Source organism: Corvus brachyrhynchos, unplaced genomic scaffold (genome assembly GCF_000691975.1).
Source record: "Corvus brachyrhynchos isolate BGI_N302 unplaced genomic scaffold, ASM69197v1 scaffold83, whole genome shotgun sequence".
Taxonomy (NCBI): Eukaryota; Metazoa; Chordata; class Aves; order Passeriformes; family Corvidae; genus Corvus; species Corvus brachyrhynchos.
The window spans coordinates 12011240-12033739 of NW_008238464.1; the positions used below are offsets into that span (position 1 = coordinate 12011240).

General features: G+C 36.5%; 1 protein-coding gene across 1 annotated transcript in view; it reads right to left on the bottom strand.

The window, feature by feature from the left end:
- Window positions 1-22500, bottom strand: part of ANOS1 (anosmin 1) — a 126800-nt gene that overhangs the window by 21712 nt on the left and 82588 nt on the right. The window contains exons 8-10 of the mRNA XM_017736982.1: window positions 16615-16817; window positions 13970-14117; window positions 9002-9151 (exon numbers count right to left, since the gene is read on the bottom strand). Of these exons, the coding sequence (XP_017592471.1) occupies window positions 9002-9151; window positions 13970-14117; window positions 16615-16817 (501 nt within the window). The remainder of the gene's footprint in view (window positions 1-9001; window positions 9152-13969; window positions 14118-16614; window positions 16818-22500) is intronic.

Consider the following 22500-nt stretch of genomic DNA (forward strand, 5'->3'; position numbering starts at 1 on the left):
TTACTCGCAGTAGGAGCGGTAGGATTGCTCCAGGTGTGACAGTGTATGCACGTGAGACAGGGCTTTGAGTTAATATGACCCAGTGATACAGTTTGGGGAAAGGAGAGGAAGAGCTCAGTTGGTCAGAGCACGGTGCTAATAATACCAAGGTTGTGGGTTTCATCCCCATATGGGCCATTCACTTAAGAGTTGGACTCGATCCTTCTGGGTCCCTTCCAACTCAGAATATTCTGTGATTCTGTACTTGGATAGTACAAAACTTGCCATTTTACCCCTCTGTTATTGAGACTGCCTCACATCAGACGTCGCCATTGACAAGTCTAGTGACACTATATATGTATGCATATATGTATAGAAAATACTGTGTTTATTGTTAAAATAATTAACTTTACAGGTTGTGGTAATACTCAGGAAGGAATTAGAAATCCAGAAAAAGTGTACTAGTCAGACAGTATTATTGAAGTCACATAAAGATGCTGGTTTTGAAAATCTGTATTTTCCTAAAGAATTAAAAATCAGGCAAGAGATTATTTATTAGTTGGCCGGTACATAAAGATGCTGGTTTTGAAAATCTATATTTTCCTAAAGAATTATAAATCAGGCAAGAGATTATTTATTAGTTGGCCGGTTAATTTTTTCAACGCCTTCAAGTGGGTGAAGTCTTGATAAGTGATTTTGCAATGGAATATTGAATGTGTACCTCCAGTCTGACTGTAGGTATGCATTCCACCTAATGATGGTCTATTTTTGGATTGAACTCATGGACCAGGTAATTTGCAATTATATTTCTATTTGATCTTTTAATGTAAGTTCAAAAGAAATCAAGCTTACATTTCTATCAGTTACTAAATTTAAGAATGAAAAGAAGATTTCTTTTAAATGCATAAATTAAGTCAAAATAAAAACATTTTCACAATGACTAAAGATGTTCTGGAGTACAATTCAGGTCATACATAAATTTTAAAATGAAGCAATAAATGGTTTAAATGTACAAAGTGTACAAATGTGCAAACCAGTCCAGTACAGCCTTCAGCAGACATCAGAGGGTGCCTGTTAAGTAAAATCAGTGTTCTGTGCTGTCTGTGCTCTGGGAACACAGTGGGTCATTCTGATTTGACTTGTGATTAGTTGATTTCCTGGCAGACTTTGAATCAATTCCAATTACATTCCTGAGACTAACAGTTGGACAAACTTGCCTCTAAATCTCTCATACCAAGAGCTTTAACCACCTACCCTGAAAGGTATGGAGGTTTGGAAGCAAGTGCAAGGCAACAAGCAATGGTTTTCTGTTCTGCCTGTGAAATCATGAAGAAATGCAGTAAACTGTGCCTTTGAAAAGACTTTCCAATATTGTCCCATTTGCAGGAGAAGTGCCACTGAGGTTGCCACCACTGTAAATGTAATTTTAAAACTTTATAACTGGCCCCACTAATCAATTGCAGGCTATTTGAGAATATGAAAACCATCTGCTTCACCAAATTCTATTATTTGTGGTTGATGTTTATCATGACTCCCACCAGTAACAAGTGTTATAAGTATTTCACATTTGGACAGAAACCAGTCAGAGTCCTATAGGCACTTCAAAAAGTAAAGCAAGCAGAACTGGAGACAGTCAGATGCTCCTCTTTTCGTCCTCTTCAAAAGGGCAAAGAGATTTTTCCTGAAACTACATTAAGACAAAGTAAAGGAGTAAGACAAAGTTAGGGAGGAGTAGGAACCACAAAGACACTTCTGACAGGATGTTCTGTTAACTCCAGAATAATTTCCCATGATAATTAAAGCTGACAGCACTATCTTTCTCCCAGGCACAATGCCCTGGAAGCCCATAGGATACAGGCATCTGAGTCAGATGTAGCACATGTGGAAAAGCAGATTCTGTAATATCTACTAGTGCGTTTCTAAAGAGGTGATCTAGTTGAAGGGTCCTGTGCTTAGAGCCAGCTTTACTAATTAAATCCCTAAATACTAATGCACATTATGCCCACACAGGCAACTACTGCTGAGACAAAGTCTCTGTATTCCCATGGAAGTCTGAGGGCAATATATTAGCGTATACTTCACTACAATTAACAGTCACGTCATTTTGTTGAAAGAACCATCTGGACCACAGTGTTTCTTGAAGTACAAGTATTTTACTGCTTGAATATCAGTAATTAGAATATGGCTAGCAGCTCAAACACTAATCTGCCCAGTGCAACAGCTAGTACCAAACTAAATAATGCTTTGGCGTTAAGCAAGTACTGAGGAATTCTTTACAGTAAAAGCTGGAAACTCTGCCACTGAAGGATATCTTCACCTTCAATGGCTCTACTTCCATGAGAAAGGACCATTTGGTATGTGTTATCAATGGGAAAGCTTTCATTTTAAAACCTGCCATATGAAATACCTTATTACAAAGAAAGAGTCAGCACACAGAGTCACTTCATTTATGTCCCTGAACTGAGTGAAAGTTAATTTTGTTTTCCTAAGATCTGGGTTTAAAAGCATCTGTGTTAGCTCTCTATTTGCTTTGCCTTGCCTTGCATTTTTATTCTGCTCTGTAATTTAATTCATTATTCTTGTTTGGTTGATTTATCAGACAATGGAGGATTCTCTGCCTCTCCCTGCCTTAAGTGTTCTTTTTTTCTTCTGCTTTAGCATTTACAGAAACACAAAGAAAGAAGCCTGAAGCCAAGTCTTAATGCATTTTAAATATTTGTCTTTTTAAGCAAAACCAAGGGGCAGATATATTGATTTTAAATATCTAGAAGTACTTAAAATGTTTAATTTAAACAGGGGAAGTAAATGCACGTAGACAATTCAAAGAAAAGGAAACTAAAGCTTTACCCGAGCAAGGAGAGTTGTATTATACTCAAATAACAGGCACTAAGAAAATGGTAGTGAAGGCAGAGTAATGACTTAGAAAATATTGTTGTGACAAGTGCTTTGGAAAGAAATTACATTCTGATATTTTAGTGTATTATAATTATTGCAGCAAGTGATGAGAATTGATGCGGAGAATTCATAAAGGTGGGATTTTTTTGCTTCTGTCTGCGGGCAAAATTTTATTTTCATACACAGATTTGCAGCAACTTGGAGGCTTTTCAGCTAAGTCAAACACTCCGCTCTAGTTGCCCAACCACAGAAAAACAGAGAAAACTTAAGCATCTTTTTATTCTCACTCTTTCAGTCTTGATTACTGCACAAGTTACTGAGGTTCTTAATCATCCTAAGTATCTAATCCTTTTAAACAGGGGTTTAAGAGTGCATCCATTCTTGGTAATGGATGGTACTCTGTGACCTCAGCACCAAGGAGTTAAAAGTGATTTGGTTAATTTGATTCCACTTCTTGACAATTTCTAATTTCACACATCAAGATGGCCAAAAAATCTGGCCATGAACACATTCTACTTTTCATTTACAAAAGGGGGATTCATGCTGTTTAAGGAATGTACTGTTTCTCTAATCCCAGGCCTAAATGAGAGGCAGCAAGGGAAAGACATTTTTTCCTTCAGAAAGAAGCTATTCTATTCATATGCAACATGTTTTGGATGATTCTGTCTAGCAATATCATGTGCATTTGCTAAGTACCTTGTACTGCTTGAAGTGTGGAGATATTTTTGCTAGCATACATCCTGAAGTGATTATTGTCATCATACCAAAGTATTCAAATGGAAAGATTATTTCAGAAAGAGCTTTATTTTAATGTAAAGTCCAAATTCTACATTCCATTCGCGCCTCATGCTTACTAAAGTTAATGGGACTTGAAGAACAGGCCCAGATAAGACTTTCCTGCTTACCAAATTGTGGCGCATTGTGATGCTTATGTATGGAAATCCCTCCCCTTACTCAGACTTTTATTCAAACACTGTTCACTTTCTGAGTACTGATACGCAGTCACTCCTTTACTGTATAACAAAGTCAGTTTGGTAATAATTTGCAACACCCCCTCTGGTGCAGTTGTTGCACAGGACAGAGGTCTGATGAATTCTGTTCAGAAGGATGATATAAAACCAAGAGCTTCAGCCCTGATGTCATCACTGTGTTCTTTTCACTGCCTTCCTAGAGGCAAAGTTCACATCTGCAAAGTTCACTGAGGAATACATCGTCACAGCCATGGAAGAACTATCTTTGAATAGTCAAGAGACGTCACCATACCTTCTGGAAATCCTAAGGCACATTGCAATAAACTTACATGGCCTCTGCAGGCTGGTATTGATGGAGGATAAATTCCCTGTCGTTGAAAAAACAATGACAATATCTGTTACAGGGCCTTACAGACAGAACTGAATAACTCAATTTAACTTCACAGTTTGACTTTGAGCAGATGGTTGGACCAGCTGACCTCCAGAAGTCCCTTCCAGCCCATTTAAAATTCTTCTATGATTCTGACCTATTTTTAGCTCTTTAGACTGAGTAAAATGATTCAAATTCAAAAGTAAAATAGTTTTTCAGCTAAAATGGCACCAATGAAAATAAAGAAATAATCTAAAACAACCTTAGGAGCATGTTTGTGTTTCTTAAGTGATATAAGCAATCTACACACATCTTTCATTCTGTTTCTGTAATCTGTGGTATGCTGTGAGGCTAGTGTTGGGAGACAGTAAAAAACTCCTATAGAGAGCCATCTCAGTTTAAGAGGAAATTTTAAAAAAATTTTAAATCTTTGGTCTGCATAGAATGGTACGACCACTGAATTAGGAATACAATAAAAAATTCTGAGCAGTTATTAATATAGAAAACTAATAACTCTTTTTTTACTAAAAGAAAGACTGCTGTTACAGCAGCTCTTAAACTTTTCATTACGGTTAAAAGACACTATTTCAACATAACAAGGGCAACTGTAGGGTTGAACAAAGTTCAGTAAATTTCAGCAAAGGCAGGGTCCTGCACCTGGGGAAGAACAACCCTCTGCACCAGTACAGGGTGGGGGCTGATCTGCTGGAAAGCAGCTCTGTGGAGAAGGACCTGGAGGTCCTGGTGGACAATAAGCTGCCATGACCAGCAGTGTGTCCTTGTGGCCAGGAAGGCCGATGGGATCCTGGGGAGCATTAGGAAGAGCATTGCCAGCAGGTTGAGGGAGGTGACTTTGCCCCTCTGCTCAGCCCTGGTGAGGCCACACCAGGAGTGCAGTGTCCAGTTCTCGGCTCCTCAGGACAGGAGAGACGTGGAGCTCCTGGAATGGGTCCAATGGAGGGCAACAAAGATGATTAAGGGACTGCAGTATCTCTCTTATGAGGAAAGGCTGAAGGAGCTGGGCCTGTTCTCTGACCTCCTCTCAGAGAAGAGAAACTGAGAGGGGATCTTATCAATGCTTACAAATATCTTAAGGATGGGTATCAAGAAGATGGGGCCACAGTCTTTTCAGCTGTGCCCAGTGACAGGACAAGGGACAATGGGCAGAAACTGAAACAGAGAAAGTTCCACCTAAATGAGGAAAAAAATTCTTTACTTTGAGGGTGATGGAACAGTGGAATAAGATGCCCGGAAGGGTTGTGGAGTCTTCTTCTCTGGAGATATTTGAAACCTGCCTGGACATGACCCAGTGCAATCTACTCCAAGTGAACCTGCTTTAGCAGGGAGATTGGACTAGATCATCTCCAGAGGTCCCTTCCAAACCCAGCCATTCTGTGATTCTGTGAAAACATACTGGTTTAAATCTTCACCTAAAAAAAAGCCCATCCAAAATCTAAATAACATTTTTATTTCTTCATCTCTGCAACCATCTCTTGTTCGTGTCATGAAGTCTAACACAGAAAGTCCAAAAATACTTGAAAACCAAACCAGATAAAGCAAAGACTACTATAACCAACTGAAATTTGATCAATTTACAAATGTCCAACATGTTTAAGCTTGAGACGTTTATTTCTTGAATTATTATTTTTTATCATAGTAACTCTTACGCTTATCAACCTACTTATTTCACATGGTTTCATGCTGGCCTCTTAATTTTTCTGTTTTAAAGTTATACATACTAATTTAGGACTGTAGAATGGCTGTGTTTCTCCACCAAAAAAAGTGTTGATTTTTAATAGCAAACTACGCAAAAAAGAACATTAGTGCAATCAACAGGGACTTCTGTGTTCGCCCACCATATAGGAGACAAACAGGCCAATTTTTTGTCAGGAACAATTTGAACTCTGATTGCCTACCTACAATAGAAATAGATGCCATGCCACTGAGCAGGCTCAGGTAAGGTCTCTCTCAGAATTTCAGTATTATACTTGCTGCACTCTAATACCTCCTACAAATCCCTAAACACAACCTAAGACAGTGCAGTTCATAAAGGAGAAAGATGTGTGGGTACAGTTACCAACACAGCTGGCTCAGCAACTGCTGTTTGTCAGGAAGATGGGACACAGCCAATGTGATTTTCCTGCTGTGTTCCTTGCACGGTCACACAGACCTGCTCTGCAGTAAATTGTCACTAGCAAATTTACAGTACCTCATCCACGCACTACATAATCTCCAAACTCTTGCAAGGGCTTGTAGAAGCTGCTGGCTTCTTGGGAGCAGGTAATTGGCTATATTTTAGTTTCACACAAGGCAATGGCTCCTGCTGAGTTACTGCATGTGCTGTCACTCAGAACACTGATATTTTCTTTTTAAAAAGGAAAAAAAAAAGGTAAGCATGATGAACCACCATATTCTGCCCCTCCTCACACACCTTTGCTATCACTGCTTGTTCTGCAAGACAAATGAAGGCATCTTCCACTGCATGGCTGGGGCACGTACCTAAACACCCCAGCACCCCTCACACAACTTGCCACCAGCCCAGGACCAAAATGGGCTTCTGGGTGTCCCCTTATGTGACTGGCTGCACACAGCTTCACACAACATGAGTCAGCTGTACAGTCAGCTACTCAGCAACTCAGCTAGTACGGCCCTTGCACAAGGTGACAGCATGTAAATCCATGTCATTTTTGACAGGTGACAAATCTGTCTATGGCATTTTCAGTTCTGGAAATTATACCACCTTGAAATCCTCTTATTTCCAAACTATGAGTCTCTATAAGGATGCTGACTGCCTTATTTCTTTTTATAGATATTTATAGCCTCTAATACAAATATTACCTCCCGGTATGTAGCAGACAGTGAGATGCAGCTCCAGATTTATATGAAACATTTAGGTTTCTATGGTGTAATGCCTCTAAGCTCAATAGCTGTGTTATAATACCATTATAAATAGTGGACACCTAGTTCAAGATATCTGCGTTGGAATAAGAATATTGCTGTTCTGCTCAGGATTTTCCCTCCATTAAGTATAACTAACTTTGGAAAAGTATTCACAAGGTGAATTTCAGTAGGGGTGCTGGCATTTTGGTCACAGGACACATGATCTTTCTTCTGGCAGCAGGCTGGCAGGAAAACAGCTGCAGCTGGATTGATTGTTCCACTGGGCTGAATCTTGCCTGCAGACTGTGAGTTGCACAACCCCATCTGACGCCTGTGGGAGACATCATTGTCTCCTCCTCTTTGAATCCTGTCCCTCATTTTTTTCAACACAGACTGCCAAGAGTAGAACCTCAGCTACAGAGAGACATTAGACATCTCTAAGTTTTCTACAAATGAGCTGCCTAGGCTCCCCTCTGCTCTCAGTAAAGAAGAGAGACATCTCCAGAGAGCAATCCTGCTGCTGTGGGGGATGAATTGTTTCAGAAGTCACCTGTTTTTCTTTTCTAACAATAAAAGGAGCTTGGACAATGGGTTGACATCTCACTTGCAGAGGCTAAAGTTTAAGGTGATCCGTCCCAAACAAGCTCAGAATGTATAAATCTCACTTTGGATAACGAAAACCACATTTTTTGGTAAACTGAATATTCCCGATTAAAATTGCCTCAACTTTTATTTAAACTTTAAATTGTTCCAGCTTTCCATGAAACAACCGAAAAATGAAACATAATAGGGAAAGCAAGGGAAAAAAAAAAAAACTAGTGTAGCCAAGACACAGACAAATATTCAAAATGTGTATGTAGTCAGCTGAACCAAAGCTTGCAGGTTTTAGGGAGGAGTAAGGATAGGTCTGAAAGTAATTCACATAGGAGGGCCTGGAAGGTAACCATTCAAAAAGGCAGGCAAAGGATAAGAAGCAAAGGATACCTCTGAAAAGCCACAATATCCAGTGTGACATATTCCTATGTTACATAGCATAATTTAACATTTATATAGCCTGTCCTTATTCAGGGTGTTGCCGCACACATCTAAACCCAAAAGCATTTAAATATTTCTGAAATTCTTTGAAAAATTCAAGAAGAAAACATGATTGTCCACTTTGTAGCCCTTTATTTCAAGCACCAAAATTGAATGGATTTAATTTAGTGGTATTGATACACATGTAGATTGCTCGAAGTTAAAAAATGAATAGTGTGAGCACATTTTGAAATAACAGCATATGAACCTGTTATGGCTAAGCTGGAGCAACCCATATGTTCTTAGAGGACAAGAAAGGAAAATCCCTTTACTGATTTCTGAACATGAATAGACACTTCAAATTTATGTCATTTGCCTTTAAATTGGAAGGCTAAACCATAAAATTAGATAGATTTTTCTGAAAATCAGACGGATGCAGCCTAGCAGAAAAGTAACTTCAAGATGTTTTCTGGTTGTGACCTACTATCCATTCTGTTCTCAATCAAGGTGACTGATAAAGTTTGGCATAAAGCTAAACATTCATAAGTTCCTCAGAGCTTTTGTGGGTAAGGCCAAATTCTGCTATTTAAAACTTTACAGAGGTAATTCCTACCAAAATAAAAATTGTCCCAGCTCTGTGAAGATTCAGTGTCCCAATACGACTGACTGTAATTTTTGGATAGCTGATTCATGTAATTTCCTTCTGTAAGACATATACACAGACATAACACAAAGAGGAGAGGCAATGTTTCCCTTTAATGTGAAGATGAAAGGATGGAAGGATGGGTGTAGGATTCAACTATTAATTACTTACTGTATTAATGTTCTACAACTCTGAGATGGATGATAAGAGTCCTCCTTAGAAAAAACAGTAAAGCAAAATTTGACAAACCTGTCTTCTTCCAATAGACTTTGACCTGAAGTTGACTGTCCTGATAGAAAGGAGTTCCAATTTTAAGAAAACGAGTGGTTTTCCTTCTTTGAAAGGTCGGGTAAGGATCTACCAGTCCTTTCTGTGGTTTCCCAGCAGATGTCTGTTCCTCTGCAATACACAGAATGATCAGGAAACTATTTAGTTAACTACAGTGCTTTATAATGACTATGCTAAATTTGCTGAAATTCAGAAAATAATAGTATCTTTAATCCAAATGATCTTATTTCAGTTTCTTACCTAAATGAAATAAAGAATTAACTGTCCATAGTGGTTGAAAAATCACTCGTTTGAAATTCAGTCAAAGAATTTAGACAGTGACCAAAAAAGAGAAATAAGATTTTACAGGGAAATGCTCTGTAAATTTTCTGAAGAGTAATAAGGAAATGGACCGTATTTATAACCCCAAGAACAAAAAATGTTAACACGATGATCTTTTAAACAGGCACAGTATCTACCAGTAGTTCTCTATAATACTTCACAGTCTTTATATTCCTGCAGTGTTTGAATATGCACAAAATCCAAGGACAGCACTGAATGTAACCCACAGAGTGCCCCATGTGGTTACTACATCAAAGTAAATATAGTCCTCTGGTATGTTATATAAGAACACTGTGGTCAGATTAAAGATCTGTCTTGCCTACTTTCCTGTTCTCAACAGTGAATGGTGAATGCTTAGGAAAATATTGCAAGAGAGGAATTTTCTTTCAGCAATTCCCTTGGTGCTATGTGCCTTGCTTCCAACAAGCAATTGCAGTTGGCAATTTCATCGAGCATCTTGTTTGGCAACAATTTATCAACATTTAGCAGGGTTGACAGTACTTATAGATAGTTTCAGTTGAAAAGAAAGAAATGTTCATTCAAACTGCACTTTTCATTGCACACTTGCAAATGTATCTGATCCTATTAGGAGGATGAGATTATAAACAAAACAAAACAAAAAGCTGTATTTAATTCAATATTAAACACCTAAAATAAAACCAAAGACTAATAATAAGGAAGTAGCAAATTATTAATTACATACGTGAGAGAAAGAGGGAAAAATTAAGATTTTAATAGTTGTCACAAGTAACATATAAACTTGAACATTTTGCCTTATATGCAGCTTCAATTGAAACTCACTTGCTTTATGGCCAAATTTTACTTTCTCAGCCCTTTGAATCTGATATGATTTTTCATTTTGTTTGTTTATTTTAAATTAAACTACCAAACTTAAGGAAATTCTTTCTTAAGGTAACCATAATGTTACTATTACCTAAATGGAAATCAAAAAGTTATATAGAGAAGGACAAACTAAAATCTATCAGGTATTCCTCAATTTAAATTATTTCAGTTTTATTAAATCTCTACTTTGTTACTCTCTGTCTGCTCCACTTCCACAAAAACCAGGACACCAATTTAGAATATTTCTATATAAAGATCAAGCGAGAATCTTGCTACATTTCCCAGAAGTGAAGCACACAAATATAGTGAGGCAATGCATTTTTGAGTGTGGGGAAATGTAATGCCAGAGGGCTGAGGGCAAAGCTCAAAGAGGTCTGTAGGACCAAATTACTTCAGCAGGTTATGGGCTACCTCTATTCTGACAATAGGACCGGACACCTAAAAACCAGAGCTTAATTCCACACAGAGCAGAGCATATGACAGTGGGACTTCAGCAAAATTGGCATGTTGCTTCTGGAACTACTTCCCAAAGGCCATGGAAGTCCCAAAATACAGACAAGCCATAAATGTCATGTCCTAGATAATATTTAAGGCATTTTTTTTGTTTCTTTTTCGTATTTCTCTATCTGCTTCTGAGTATTCTCAAAAGTACGTCAAGCAGGACTGGCTCTGTACCTACCTAACCTGAGTGAGATATAGAAGATGAATTTGCATCTCCTCCAGGAGTAGTTTTTACTTGCTTTTCTATGTAAGTTATAATCCAGCCATTTAAAAAAAAATGTCCAAAAAGACCTAAATACACCTCTCAGCAGAGTGCTCTATCGATTAAAATGTGTGGTATCAGTAGTTTAGGTTCGAAGAATCTTGAATCCGTTACCTCATGGCTTTAAGAGAAGGGATGCTCAGATTTTTCTATAAACTTAATACTGAAATACTCTAAAACAAATATGTGTTTTAGTTGGTACAGGCACTGATTTGCAGTTAAAAAGAAAATACTGCTCATGAAATAAATCGATGTTCATAATCTGAACAGTCAAAATACTTGAAGTATATGAGATTACAAAAATACTGTACTCAGTATAGTGTTACTCTAGTTTAAAAAGCAACACAACAACTAATGAACCTTTTTGTACAGAAAGGTCACCCCAGTAAAGCAAAATAAAGCAGAAGGCATTAGAAAGTCTGTACTAATTAGACTTAAGTAGATAGCAGACTTTCACAAAAACTACTGATGGTCTGTTTTCTGAAGCAAAACAACCAAGGAGAAGGGAGAATATCGAAGTAAAACTGTGGAAGGAATTTAAATCTAGCTATGACAATGATAGGAAAGAGATGCCCCTGGAGTGGACAGAAAATGATGAAACAGCCAAAGTCACGTATGAGGTATAGCATAATTGAATTCCATTTGGTAGAGGATTTGTAAGTAATAACTCAGATGTGACCTTCATCAGATTCTGAAAACCCAATGTTTTGAAGACGGAAAACTGAAACAAAGATCTTCTTCTCCCATCATAAACCCAAGGGTGATATAGACCAAGAGAGTCAGAACATTAGTGAGGCCATGGAGAGCTAATACAGCCCTACCAGTGAAAGGGGTTTTCACAGTAAGAATGAAATGGTACCAAAAATGACATGCTTGTATCTCAGTTACTCAGCTTCAATTTAGAAGGCTTTTGGTATATGCAAGGTCTTTATTTACTATTATGTTTAAAGATTATAATGGTCTGATCTAATGTCAGGAGTACTGATAAAGTATGACAAAGGTCAGTTGTTTAATTATCCCTACTCCCAAGATGGGAACACTTATAAAACTGTACTAATAATAAAATGAGAGAAAGAACTTCAAAAGCTTGCCCATTTTCTCTTTGGCTAGTTGTATATAATGGCATCTAGAACATTCTCCCACTTAGCAGGACACAGACCAACCTCAGACAGCTAAAATCCCAGCACCAGGATCCTTTGATGCAATGTAAACTCAGCTACATGTTCTTCCTTAAAGCTGTGATGTCATGTGGTGACACGACAGTCAAGATGACTGGACTGAAAACTAAATACCTTAAAGTCTAGCACTGAGAGCCAGAACTTCACAGAAACTTTACCAAAAGGAGCGGGAAATTGTGTAGGGGGAGGGCGTGGAAAAAAATTTTTGCTTGTTTATCAAGTGAACTTCGCAGGGGGGAAAAAAAAAGAGAAAAAAAAAAGTAGCAAACCCCACAAAAAATTGTTAGGAAAACAATCCACAAAATGTGAAATCTCTCATAAACACCAATGATACACTTCTAGTGGAGCTCAATGGCTCAGTGTATGGAATTAAACACCCAGTTCCCACTGTAATTTTTTCCTCTATTACATTTCTTGTGTACATGTAGAAAAGGAAGGAGAACTTAATGTAGTAACTGTAAGAAGATTTTGATATCATGCACAGTCCTGCAAACTAGGTTACCTTTCTAGGGGATGACAAAAAGCACAGGTACAATGTAGGAGGGCCAACAAGGAAAGGGCAGAACTCTTATATTCACTTACATTGGGCTTCACCGAGGACTTAACCCAAACCTGCCTAACATAAAGACTCTGGAGATTCAAGCTGATATTCTGGTATGGATTTGAAGCAAAGACTCAGTGTGTGGAAGAGATGAAAATTTGACCTTCTGCTGTCTCTTAAGATGGCCCAAAAAAGTAGTAAAGAGTAGATTAATATGGGAAAAAGAAGGATACTTAGGCTTATTTTTTCTTCTTGGTACATTAATATGTGAAGCAACCACAGACAAGAAGGTCTGTTATAGCTAACAGCTACATTACAATATTTTATGTATACTGAAACAGAATATGGCAACAACAGCAATTGATTAGTGAGGTTAAAAGTAATTACAGTTCTGTTATGAAAATGGCTACAAGTTTAAACTTTGAGTGTACTTTAGAGAAAGAATGTAAATGAAAGGAAAATGAAATGGAGTCAGGGCAGAATAATTAAAATCACATTCTTTAACATTTTATTATCAGAATTCTGTTGTATTAGTTAATCAGAGACCCATCAGCAACTGGGGCAGTAACTCAGTATTGCATTGTAATTGTATAAATAGCATTTAACCAAGACTAAGAATCATGGTTTGCTGCCAGATTCAGATAAAATTTTCAAGTATATTACTTAGCATGTGAGGTTCTAAAGACCTTAACAATATATAACCTAACATCTAAACATCTTGAGATTTTAATTTGAATGTGGGTCCTATGTGTGCAATATTTTGAGAATGCATGGTTGTGAGACATGGAACGTTTTCGATTCCCTAATAGAAGAGCCAATGTTTTATATATCAATTCAAGCTTTTGTGGTCCAAGAATCTGAATTAGTGGGCTACTAAAAATAGCCAGTTATTTTGAAAAATATTGCTAGTTAATACTGTCCAGCTAAGGAACAAAGAAATGCTTTTATTCAATCCATTTAGAAAAACATCAGTAGTCACACCTGTATTGCATCTAAAAAATATTAACACTACAGTTATGCAAAAGCTTCCATTTTCTTTGCAAGTGTTTACTTTAGTTGAGTGGAGTCTAAGTCAAAGAATAAGGCAAAAACTGTCACCAATTTTAATATAAGAAATTTAACATGAAAAGGTTACTCAAGTTGACCAAGGGATGATCTTGTGCTATGGAACAGCCCACTTGAAGAAGATGATTTTTTAAAATTTGAGAAATGATTATATAAAAAATTCAAATTCCAGATAAAGGAGAGAGAAAGCATTCAGGTGTTTGAGCATGGTTACTCACTATTATTCCTGATGTCCTGAGTCGTGCTAAAATGGAGAGAAACCTTAGCACTTTTTAAGCGTATCTGACCCCAACGTGTTACTGCCTGCAGCTCTACGTTGTAGTTGCTGTTGGGTTGGAGCCCCTCCAGGACCACATAATTTTGGGCCTATAATAGAATAAATACACAAAGCAGTTATAATATTGCTGAAACACAGGCCTTTATTAAAAGCAGGCTTGTTATCTTAGGCACACTATTTTTCTGAAGTTAGAACACTCAAATATAAATTTCAGAGAAAAATTTACTTCTGTAAAAGATTTCTTTAATTGGACTCTGTTTTTCTGTGTCATTTTAAAAATACTAACCTACTCAATGTTTGCATAATTTTGGCAGTTCCTTGGCAATTCCAAACCCATTGTTTAGGCAAAACCTAAGGGGTATTCTTCTATATAACAAGGTTTTTCTCTTATGCCAAAATCATTTTAGCAAAAGGAATTTAAGCACTTTATTCCCCAATTTCTGTGTCAGTAAAGCAATTGAAAACTTTTAGCTAGAGACGGACAGTCTGAAGATAGCTAAAATCCAACATTTAATACATTTGTCAATACATTCTATTTGTTTCAACTCTCAAAAATAAAAATTTAACAAACTAGCACCAACCAAAAACACCCTCTCATTGGAAATAACAGTTTTCCTGTAGAGAATGGAAAACAATAGAAAAAATACAGTTTCCAATGTCATGGAAGTGTCTAAAATGGGGAAACAAGAGATTAGGTTTATCATTTTCTCCAGTCAAAAACCAATACCTCAAGACAAGGCACATGATATTGCAGAGTCCAGCCTTCTCAGTAGTCTAATATTTTATTTTGCCTAGATTTAATTATAAAAAGATCCTTCTAGTCCATATGCCATGTGGAAGATATTACCCCATGTTTTCCTTAGAATTCCTTGTGTCTTTTGACAGACAGTACAGAGTAAAAAAGATAACCATGTACCAAGGTAACCATCCCACATTTAACACTTGGGATGTTAAAAAGGGATTGTCAAAAAGCATTAAATAGTAATTATTTTTATTTGTTTAGTGCTGACCTATTGACTATAAGTCTTGACTAACAGTGGCAATATTGTAGTCAAACTAATTCAATGTCTACCTGGAATGAATTCATATGGAAAACAGTATGACATTATTTGGGTTGGGCTACATCTAAAGGCAAAAACTGGACAAAAATAATCTTCAGTGATCTTTAACAATTTAGATTTTTCCATCTTTCCTTTTTTTTTTTTAGTGCTCCTGCCTTTTCCATTTTTAGCCTAAGAGTTGCTACAATATTCAAATGACCATTGATTAGCAATAGCATCTGAGTGTCCTGAATCTCACTGGCCTTGCTGTGCAGTTTCATGACATACTGCAGAAGAAAAAGTACAAGTCAGGAATAATATGAAAGATATTGTAAGAGCCTGCTTTTTCTATAAAATACACCCTGTAGTTCCCTACATTCAAGGTCAGAACTTGGTCTCAATTACTGTAATGTTCTATAATGGATCTTTTTTAACATTATTTGTATGTAGGAAGTATCCTATGCAAAGGTATTAAAGATCCAGACCAATTTTAAATTTCTCTGAGGTTTCTGATTTAAGGACCAGCTCGTAGAGAGAAGGCTCCCTGATAGCTTTAGGCTGAAGCCTCTTTCCTGAAGGTCTTTACCCAATGTCAGGTTTCTTGAAGAACACAAACTTTTCTACATAGCACAGTCCAATCCTACTCCTGTCTTGCAACAATTATTTTTTTAAAAGACAATAAAGAACTAACCTTCCTTTCTGTGCAAATGGACTTGCATAATTTCATCACACAGCCTTCGTTGCCTTTATTTCTGTCAGGGTTTGGTGACTGAGGGACAGAGAGGGAATTGTGACCCTTTGACTGTCATTCATCACAGTGCAATGGGCAGCCAGAGCCAAAACACAGTGTTAACATTCTCACTATCAAAAGCACTGAGAATTAAGTTATGTCTAACTGACTTCTATTATTTCTATCTAATTATTTCTATTAACTGCTTTAAAATAATATGCAATTTGCATATGGATATCATATGATATGGATATCATAACAAAAAGCTTTCCAGTAAAGCAATATTTAATACATTATTCAAGAAACTCATAGGAACTTGCTGCTAAGGAAATATTGCCAGATCTTTGGTGCAGCAGTTTATTTAAAGAGTTTTGGGTATGTTTTTCCCTTGGACCTATACTGACTATTTAACGATCACTCTCTATGATAGTGTCACAAGATTTATTTGCAGAGTGAAAGAACAATGTGACAGATGATGTCAGGCTTTTTAAATAAAATAATCTTTAAGAAGCACTAAGTGAATAAGGCTAAATTTAAAGGATTAACAGAATTTAACTTTTCATTCATCTTTCCTGAAAAACCTTGTACTATTTACCTCTATTCTAAGGCAGAAGTTTATTTGTCTCCCAGGGTTCAGTGTAAGAAAAGGATTGAGAGGTCAAAAGTGTCTATTATGGCTTCGTGATATTAAAAATTAGGACCACTACTTTACCAGTGGCTGAAATCATTGCAACTTATCACACATTTTATACTTACACTCTGTTTTGTGTCAGAAATAAACTGTATTTCTGTCCCATTTACTGATTTCTTTCTTACCCCATCGGTAATCTTCCTTCTCTTTTTTTTTGCTGGGATTACATATTTGCTGTACGTCCAGCTCCAGAAGACTTTGTAGTGGTGCACTGGGATATCAGGCTCTTCTGGAAGATCCCAAGTAATCATTGCATTTACACTCCCATCATTGTTTGCACTGATATTGGCAATCCTGATATTAGATGGAGCTGGTGGAGCAGATGGATCTGGAATTTAAAAAAAAAAAATATTCTAAGGTCAAAATTATCTTCAGCGAGGTAAAGATTATCTTCATCTCATGTATTTATGAGGCATTCAGGAGCTGGATTAAACACTCTAAATACCTTGAGGAAATTTCAGGCAAAGACTTCTCATACCTGATATGGCTTCTTGTAAATTCTAGAAATTCAAATTCTACTGAAATAAAAATTATGAGTTAGCATCTAGTTTGTCATTATACTGTGTTGTTGATAGTTCACAAACATTATGAAGCTTTATAAAAATGCACCTATCAGTTTCCCCTCTGTCATTCACTAATTTAAATACATAGCGAGTGTAAAACACTCAGGTTCTACAAGTGACCTTGTAGAGTCAGCACAGAACTGTATGGCTGAAACACTGAATATTTTTTCATTGCCAGATAATTCTCAGATGATAAAATTATGTTTTGACACCTTGAATGTTCCTTCAAAATTCTAATATTGATATCTACCACCATGGGACATAAACATTTCCTTAGAATAAATATAATTAAAGCATAATGATATATTATGCCATGGTAGAAATCAATAGGATTTTTTTTTAGAATGTCAAACAGCAATTAGCTACCTCTTTGATTTATTTCACTATTCTGGTTCAATTCCTGGTCAATATCAACTGAGATAGTATTCCTTCAGTTGTCTTTGTGCTGACTCTAGAGTCAGGAAAGAGACATGAGAGTCAGAGGTTGAATATTCAGAAAAGATTCAATATTGAATCTTTTCCAGTATTGAATGTAGGTCCTCCCTGTGGACTCACTATAAAATATACTGCCCCCAAGTAAAGTGAATCAATGGAAATTTTGCAACCAAGCTTCTGAAAGTCCAATTTGCTGTTTACCAGCTCCTACTTTTTAATCCCACTTTTTCATTTCGACCTTTTTTTAAATGTCTGTGGTAGCCAAAAATTGGTGACAAAATATAAGGAAACTGCAAAAACAAAATTTATGTAGAAGTAAGCAGTGAGACACAAAACAAAAAAAAATTAAAAGTGTATCAGAAGAGTAAAGGAAATTCATAGTAACTAAGACATGTTATGAACTTCTAGCCATATGAACCATCACTTATTTGCCAGAAATAAAACTGGAGGTGTGAGGAGGGAACATCAGACATTCATTTACTGTATGCTTTAACTTATATTATTTTATAATGGTAAATGAGCTGTTAAATAAACATGCCAGGCATACTAAATTCATCAGATAATCCCTACGACAAATGGTCTCACCAAAAAATTCCATCATTTGGTTTATAAAAAAAGACACATTCAGAATTAATAAAGATAGCATTTCTCTTTTAAAGATCAGCAGATGTGAAATAATGACTTATTCGTGTTATTGAACAGGACTCTTGCTGCAATAACAATGGATGCTCCTGTTTCCTCACACATGCCATTTTAGTTAAATAGTAATGGATGTCCCTGTTTCCTCACACATATAATTCAACCTAACTTTTGGCCATAAAAGTTACAAAGCATACTCAAGAATTCTGGAAATTTAACATAGTTTCCAAATAGTAAGAATGCCTTACTTCTCACTTGTTTTTTTTAATCCACTAGCAAGTCAGTTGCTTTTATTTTTTCTGGCTTTGGAGAAGCACTGCTGTTACACTTATTTCCTTACCTGTGAAGTTGCCAACCACTCCATCTCAAAGTATGCCAAACTATTAATTCCAGAATTAAAGAAAAATTTAGCTAAACTGTTTGTACTATTCTCTCATACAATTTTTCATTTACTTCTATTATTTAATAAGTAGGTATAAAATGTAATTTAGGGACAATAACTATAAACAGAATCGTGATTTATGTATCTAAGACCTTTATTAAGCATTCATCTTCACCAATTTAAAATGCTAGGGGCTTTTTTATGTTATATGGCATTATATTAGGGAAATAAAACATTTATAACCTGAAGTGCAACATGATCATATTACTGTAGGTGAATTATTCAGGTTATCTCCCAGAAGTACTATGCATCATGTATTATGTATACAAAACATATGGGATAAAATTAAAGTGTTTCAGAGAATATATCTTCCCAAATGATCAGATAAAAGCAAAAATAATTCAAACTGTAAAATAATTCGTCTTCATTCTGCCTCTACAAGAGATAGAAAGTCATTTAAAAAAAGATCTAAAAGTTAAATGAAACAGCTCTTCTGGACAAAGTGTATTACATGATTAAAAATATTTTGAAGTTCTCTTCACCAATTTTTTGTAGGTCTAAAAGCAAATGACCAAATTTAGATTCTTTCTTTTCAAATGTTTGTATCTCCATTCCAGAAAAAGAAAGCAGTAAGGAAGAACTGAAAGCACTGAAACCAACAGATTGTTTCTTCTGAATTCTACAGCAACAGCATATCACCCTGTACTTTTTATACCTGCATAGTTTATTGAAAACATTACTTTATCAGTAACAAGTCTTCTGTGCTCACTAGACACAGTCCAGTCAGCAGACAAAACACTGATTCACATTTGAAAGAAAACCTATTAGCATTTCTTCTTTTCTGTGTGAGAATACAAACATTGCATTAAAAGTTACTGGGTAATTATAGTTAAGGATAGAAGGAATGTCCTATTAGAAGGAATATACATGTGAAACAATACAGCAGTAGCAGATATTTTCCCGAGTGCCCTCTTTCTTCAAAGACTCTTTTGCAAGCCTCTCAAATGTCATCCACAAAAATGCCTTTGAACAAGAATGGTGGTGGTGGTAGAAGACAGAAAGGAGGAGATCTGCAGCTAACAGACATGAAAAGGTGAGACATTGAAAGTAACACATTTTCTCTAAGAGCTTTATTAAAAATAGTAGACTAAGCTTAAGAAAATAAAAAGCTATAAAGATGTAAAATATCAAAGATAAACAAAACTTTACAGTTTTGCATTTAATCAACTGAAAAAAATCCTGTCTGTATGTATGAATGCATCAGTAAAATATTTCATGCATTTGGGGTGTATTACCTGAAATATTAAGACATTCAGTGAACATTTTATATCAGATTAGGATCCATTCCATATTAAGTGTTTCAATACCACTATATAATTTATTCATCCATTTCAAGATATTTCTGTGACACTCATCACTATTACAAGTGACAGAATGATCATTTTGTAAGTTAAGAATCCAAGAATATTAATTGTTTGTTCATTTGAAAGGATTTCATTCCACCAGCAAAGCAGACAAGTGAGAAGGAATAGCAGGGTAAGACAATGTGATCTCTGTTAATAGGAAGAAAAACCAAACAACCCCAACCCCACCTTCAAAAAGAACACCCAAAAAACCCCAACATCCCTTAGGCCTCTCAAATAAACAAGAATCCAGAAAAATCAAAAAACCTGTGATGTGTTTACAAGCATTCTCCTCTATAATGCATGCCAGCCAGTTACCAGATAACAGATTAGTTGGTTTTTTCTGCATTATTGAATGGAAAAGTAATGTTTCTACACGGTGGTCTGTTGTGTTATGTCCATGTAGATATTAAAAGGACTATACAACTTGTGCTAAAATACTTCAAGGTCTAATAACTGGTACTGAATCATAAAGCTTACACACATAAGGTGTTTGTTAACCTGACTATAAAGCTAAAGTGATGTTCTGCTGACTATAAACCTAACAGCAATTCTACTGTTAGTCTTCATATCCCTGTGATCCCTTTGACTGACTGCCCACATGTATAATTCAGATACACAGACATAAAATTACTGCAATGGAAACTGCTGCCAGTTTTTCAAATGTGAAGTACTGGAACTTTATATACATTAATTTATCTGAGTGTTAAATCAAATTCTTTGGTTTGCAGAAAGAGTGATGGTAGTTGCAGCTTTTCCTTTGCAGTTTATATGACAATGCAAATGAAATAGAAGTCATTCTATATATCCTAGAATTTGGCACAGACAGCTGTCCTCAACTCCAAAAAAATCCTGGTCTCAGCAGCCTGACAAGTAAATCGCTTCTCACTGCTAGAAATGATAGCTTCATTAGGTCAAGGCTGAAGCTGCTGTTCCAGCACATGGGGTAAGTACTGCATTTGTCTGGATTGTGTTTGGCTTGAGTATACCCAAAGGACTTAAATTCCTGTCTTGCTGGCTACTCAGCCATCGCAAGCAAAATTCTGTCTCCAGTCCCCAAAAGGGAGGATTTCTTGCTGTAAATAAAGGAAAGAAAGAAAACTCTCACATAATCACCATTTCACAATGCACATCTTCCCGCACTCACATTTGTAAACATAGTAATAGTTTATATTTTCCAAAATTCTTTAAATCAATAGGACCTGGAAACACTTTTGCATCCTTAAAAAACAGTGTGGGCAAGCTATACACGAGTCACGTCATACACTGCTGCAGTGCATCCACTTTGTCTTTCAATGTGGCAACTGCAGTGAAAACAGTAAATGATTTGGAATAGGTATGAGAGAGGGGGAAAATGACATCGGAACCAGAATTCTCATTCAAGCTGTAAAGGTGAGAGCAAGTGTGACAATAATTTAAACCTTTTTTATGGAGCTTTTTTCCTGCCTTAAAATAGATCTCCCATTGCTATCTTTCAAACATGAGACCTTCCAACTCTAAAAGTCTGCTCAAGCTGCTCAACAGACAAGTTTCCAACCATTAAACAGTTCCACAGCGTAAGCAGGAGGACTGGCCCTGCCCGATGGAAATGGCACACATAAACCAGCTGTGCAAGAGCATAAAAAAATCATTGGTCTCAAAGGAGCAACAGAAAGAATTTTATTGCCATGAGTGGGTGTCTGTTCTGGTTTTTCTAACACTCAGTAACGTATGCATGAAATCACATCCAGCATGGTACTTATGGGCTGTGAAAATAATGTTGTCTGCTCCCTTTTGCTTGACAATCTATCCAGTGTATGCTGGCAAGTGCCTTCATGGTGAAGATAAAAACCTTCAGCAGGGGAGGAAGGGTCAGATGGTTTGGGCTCATTGTGTTGATCTTCCTGTCTCTGGAAATGGCACGGTACCTACCTACAGACCAGTGAGGTAATATATGATAGAGAAATGCCTAACACTGAGTCCTAGAGTTAACTGAAGTCCCTGTTACCGAGAGTTCATTCTCATCACAAATCATAAAAAGCTAGGAAAAAAATAGCCTAAGAATGCTGAACCAAACGCAACAAATTAAAAATTGTATTATTAGTCCCAAGCAGCTTCTGACCAGTTAGGTTAGGCAGTGCCTGCTTACTGGAAGAAAAACACAGGTAGTTTTCATCCAAGGAGACTAATTTATGGATTGTAGGAACAGTTCTCTCCTGCTTCCAGAAGAAAGGAAACAGCTTGGAGAGAGCCAGTCTAAACATGAAGAGAAGGATATTTGTATCTTTATGGATCAAAAATGTTCTCTCAGGTATTCAGCTACCTTTATTTATTGCTGTTATTGCAAATTGTTGCCACTCAATTAAAGATAAAAGGGAAAGCACACAAAATTTAAAAACCCTGAAAAGAGAAGTGAAAATCTGCCAAAATAGCAGAAAATTTTGATCAATTTTAGCTGACAAAATCAATGTAGAAGTCCATGTGCACAGTCCCACTTATACGAAAGAATCCACTTTCTAGGTGTAGTACTCACTTAATTTTCCAGCCACTCCACCACAGACAGACATAATCCAACCCATGTTTCTCGTAATTTTGGAATCTCATTTTGGC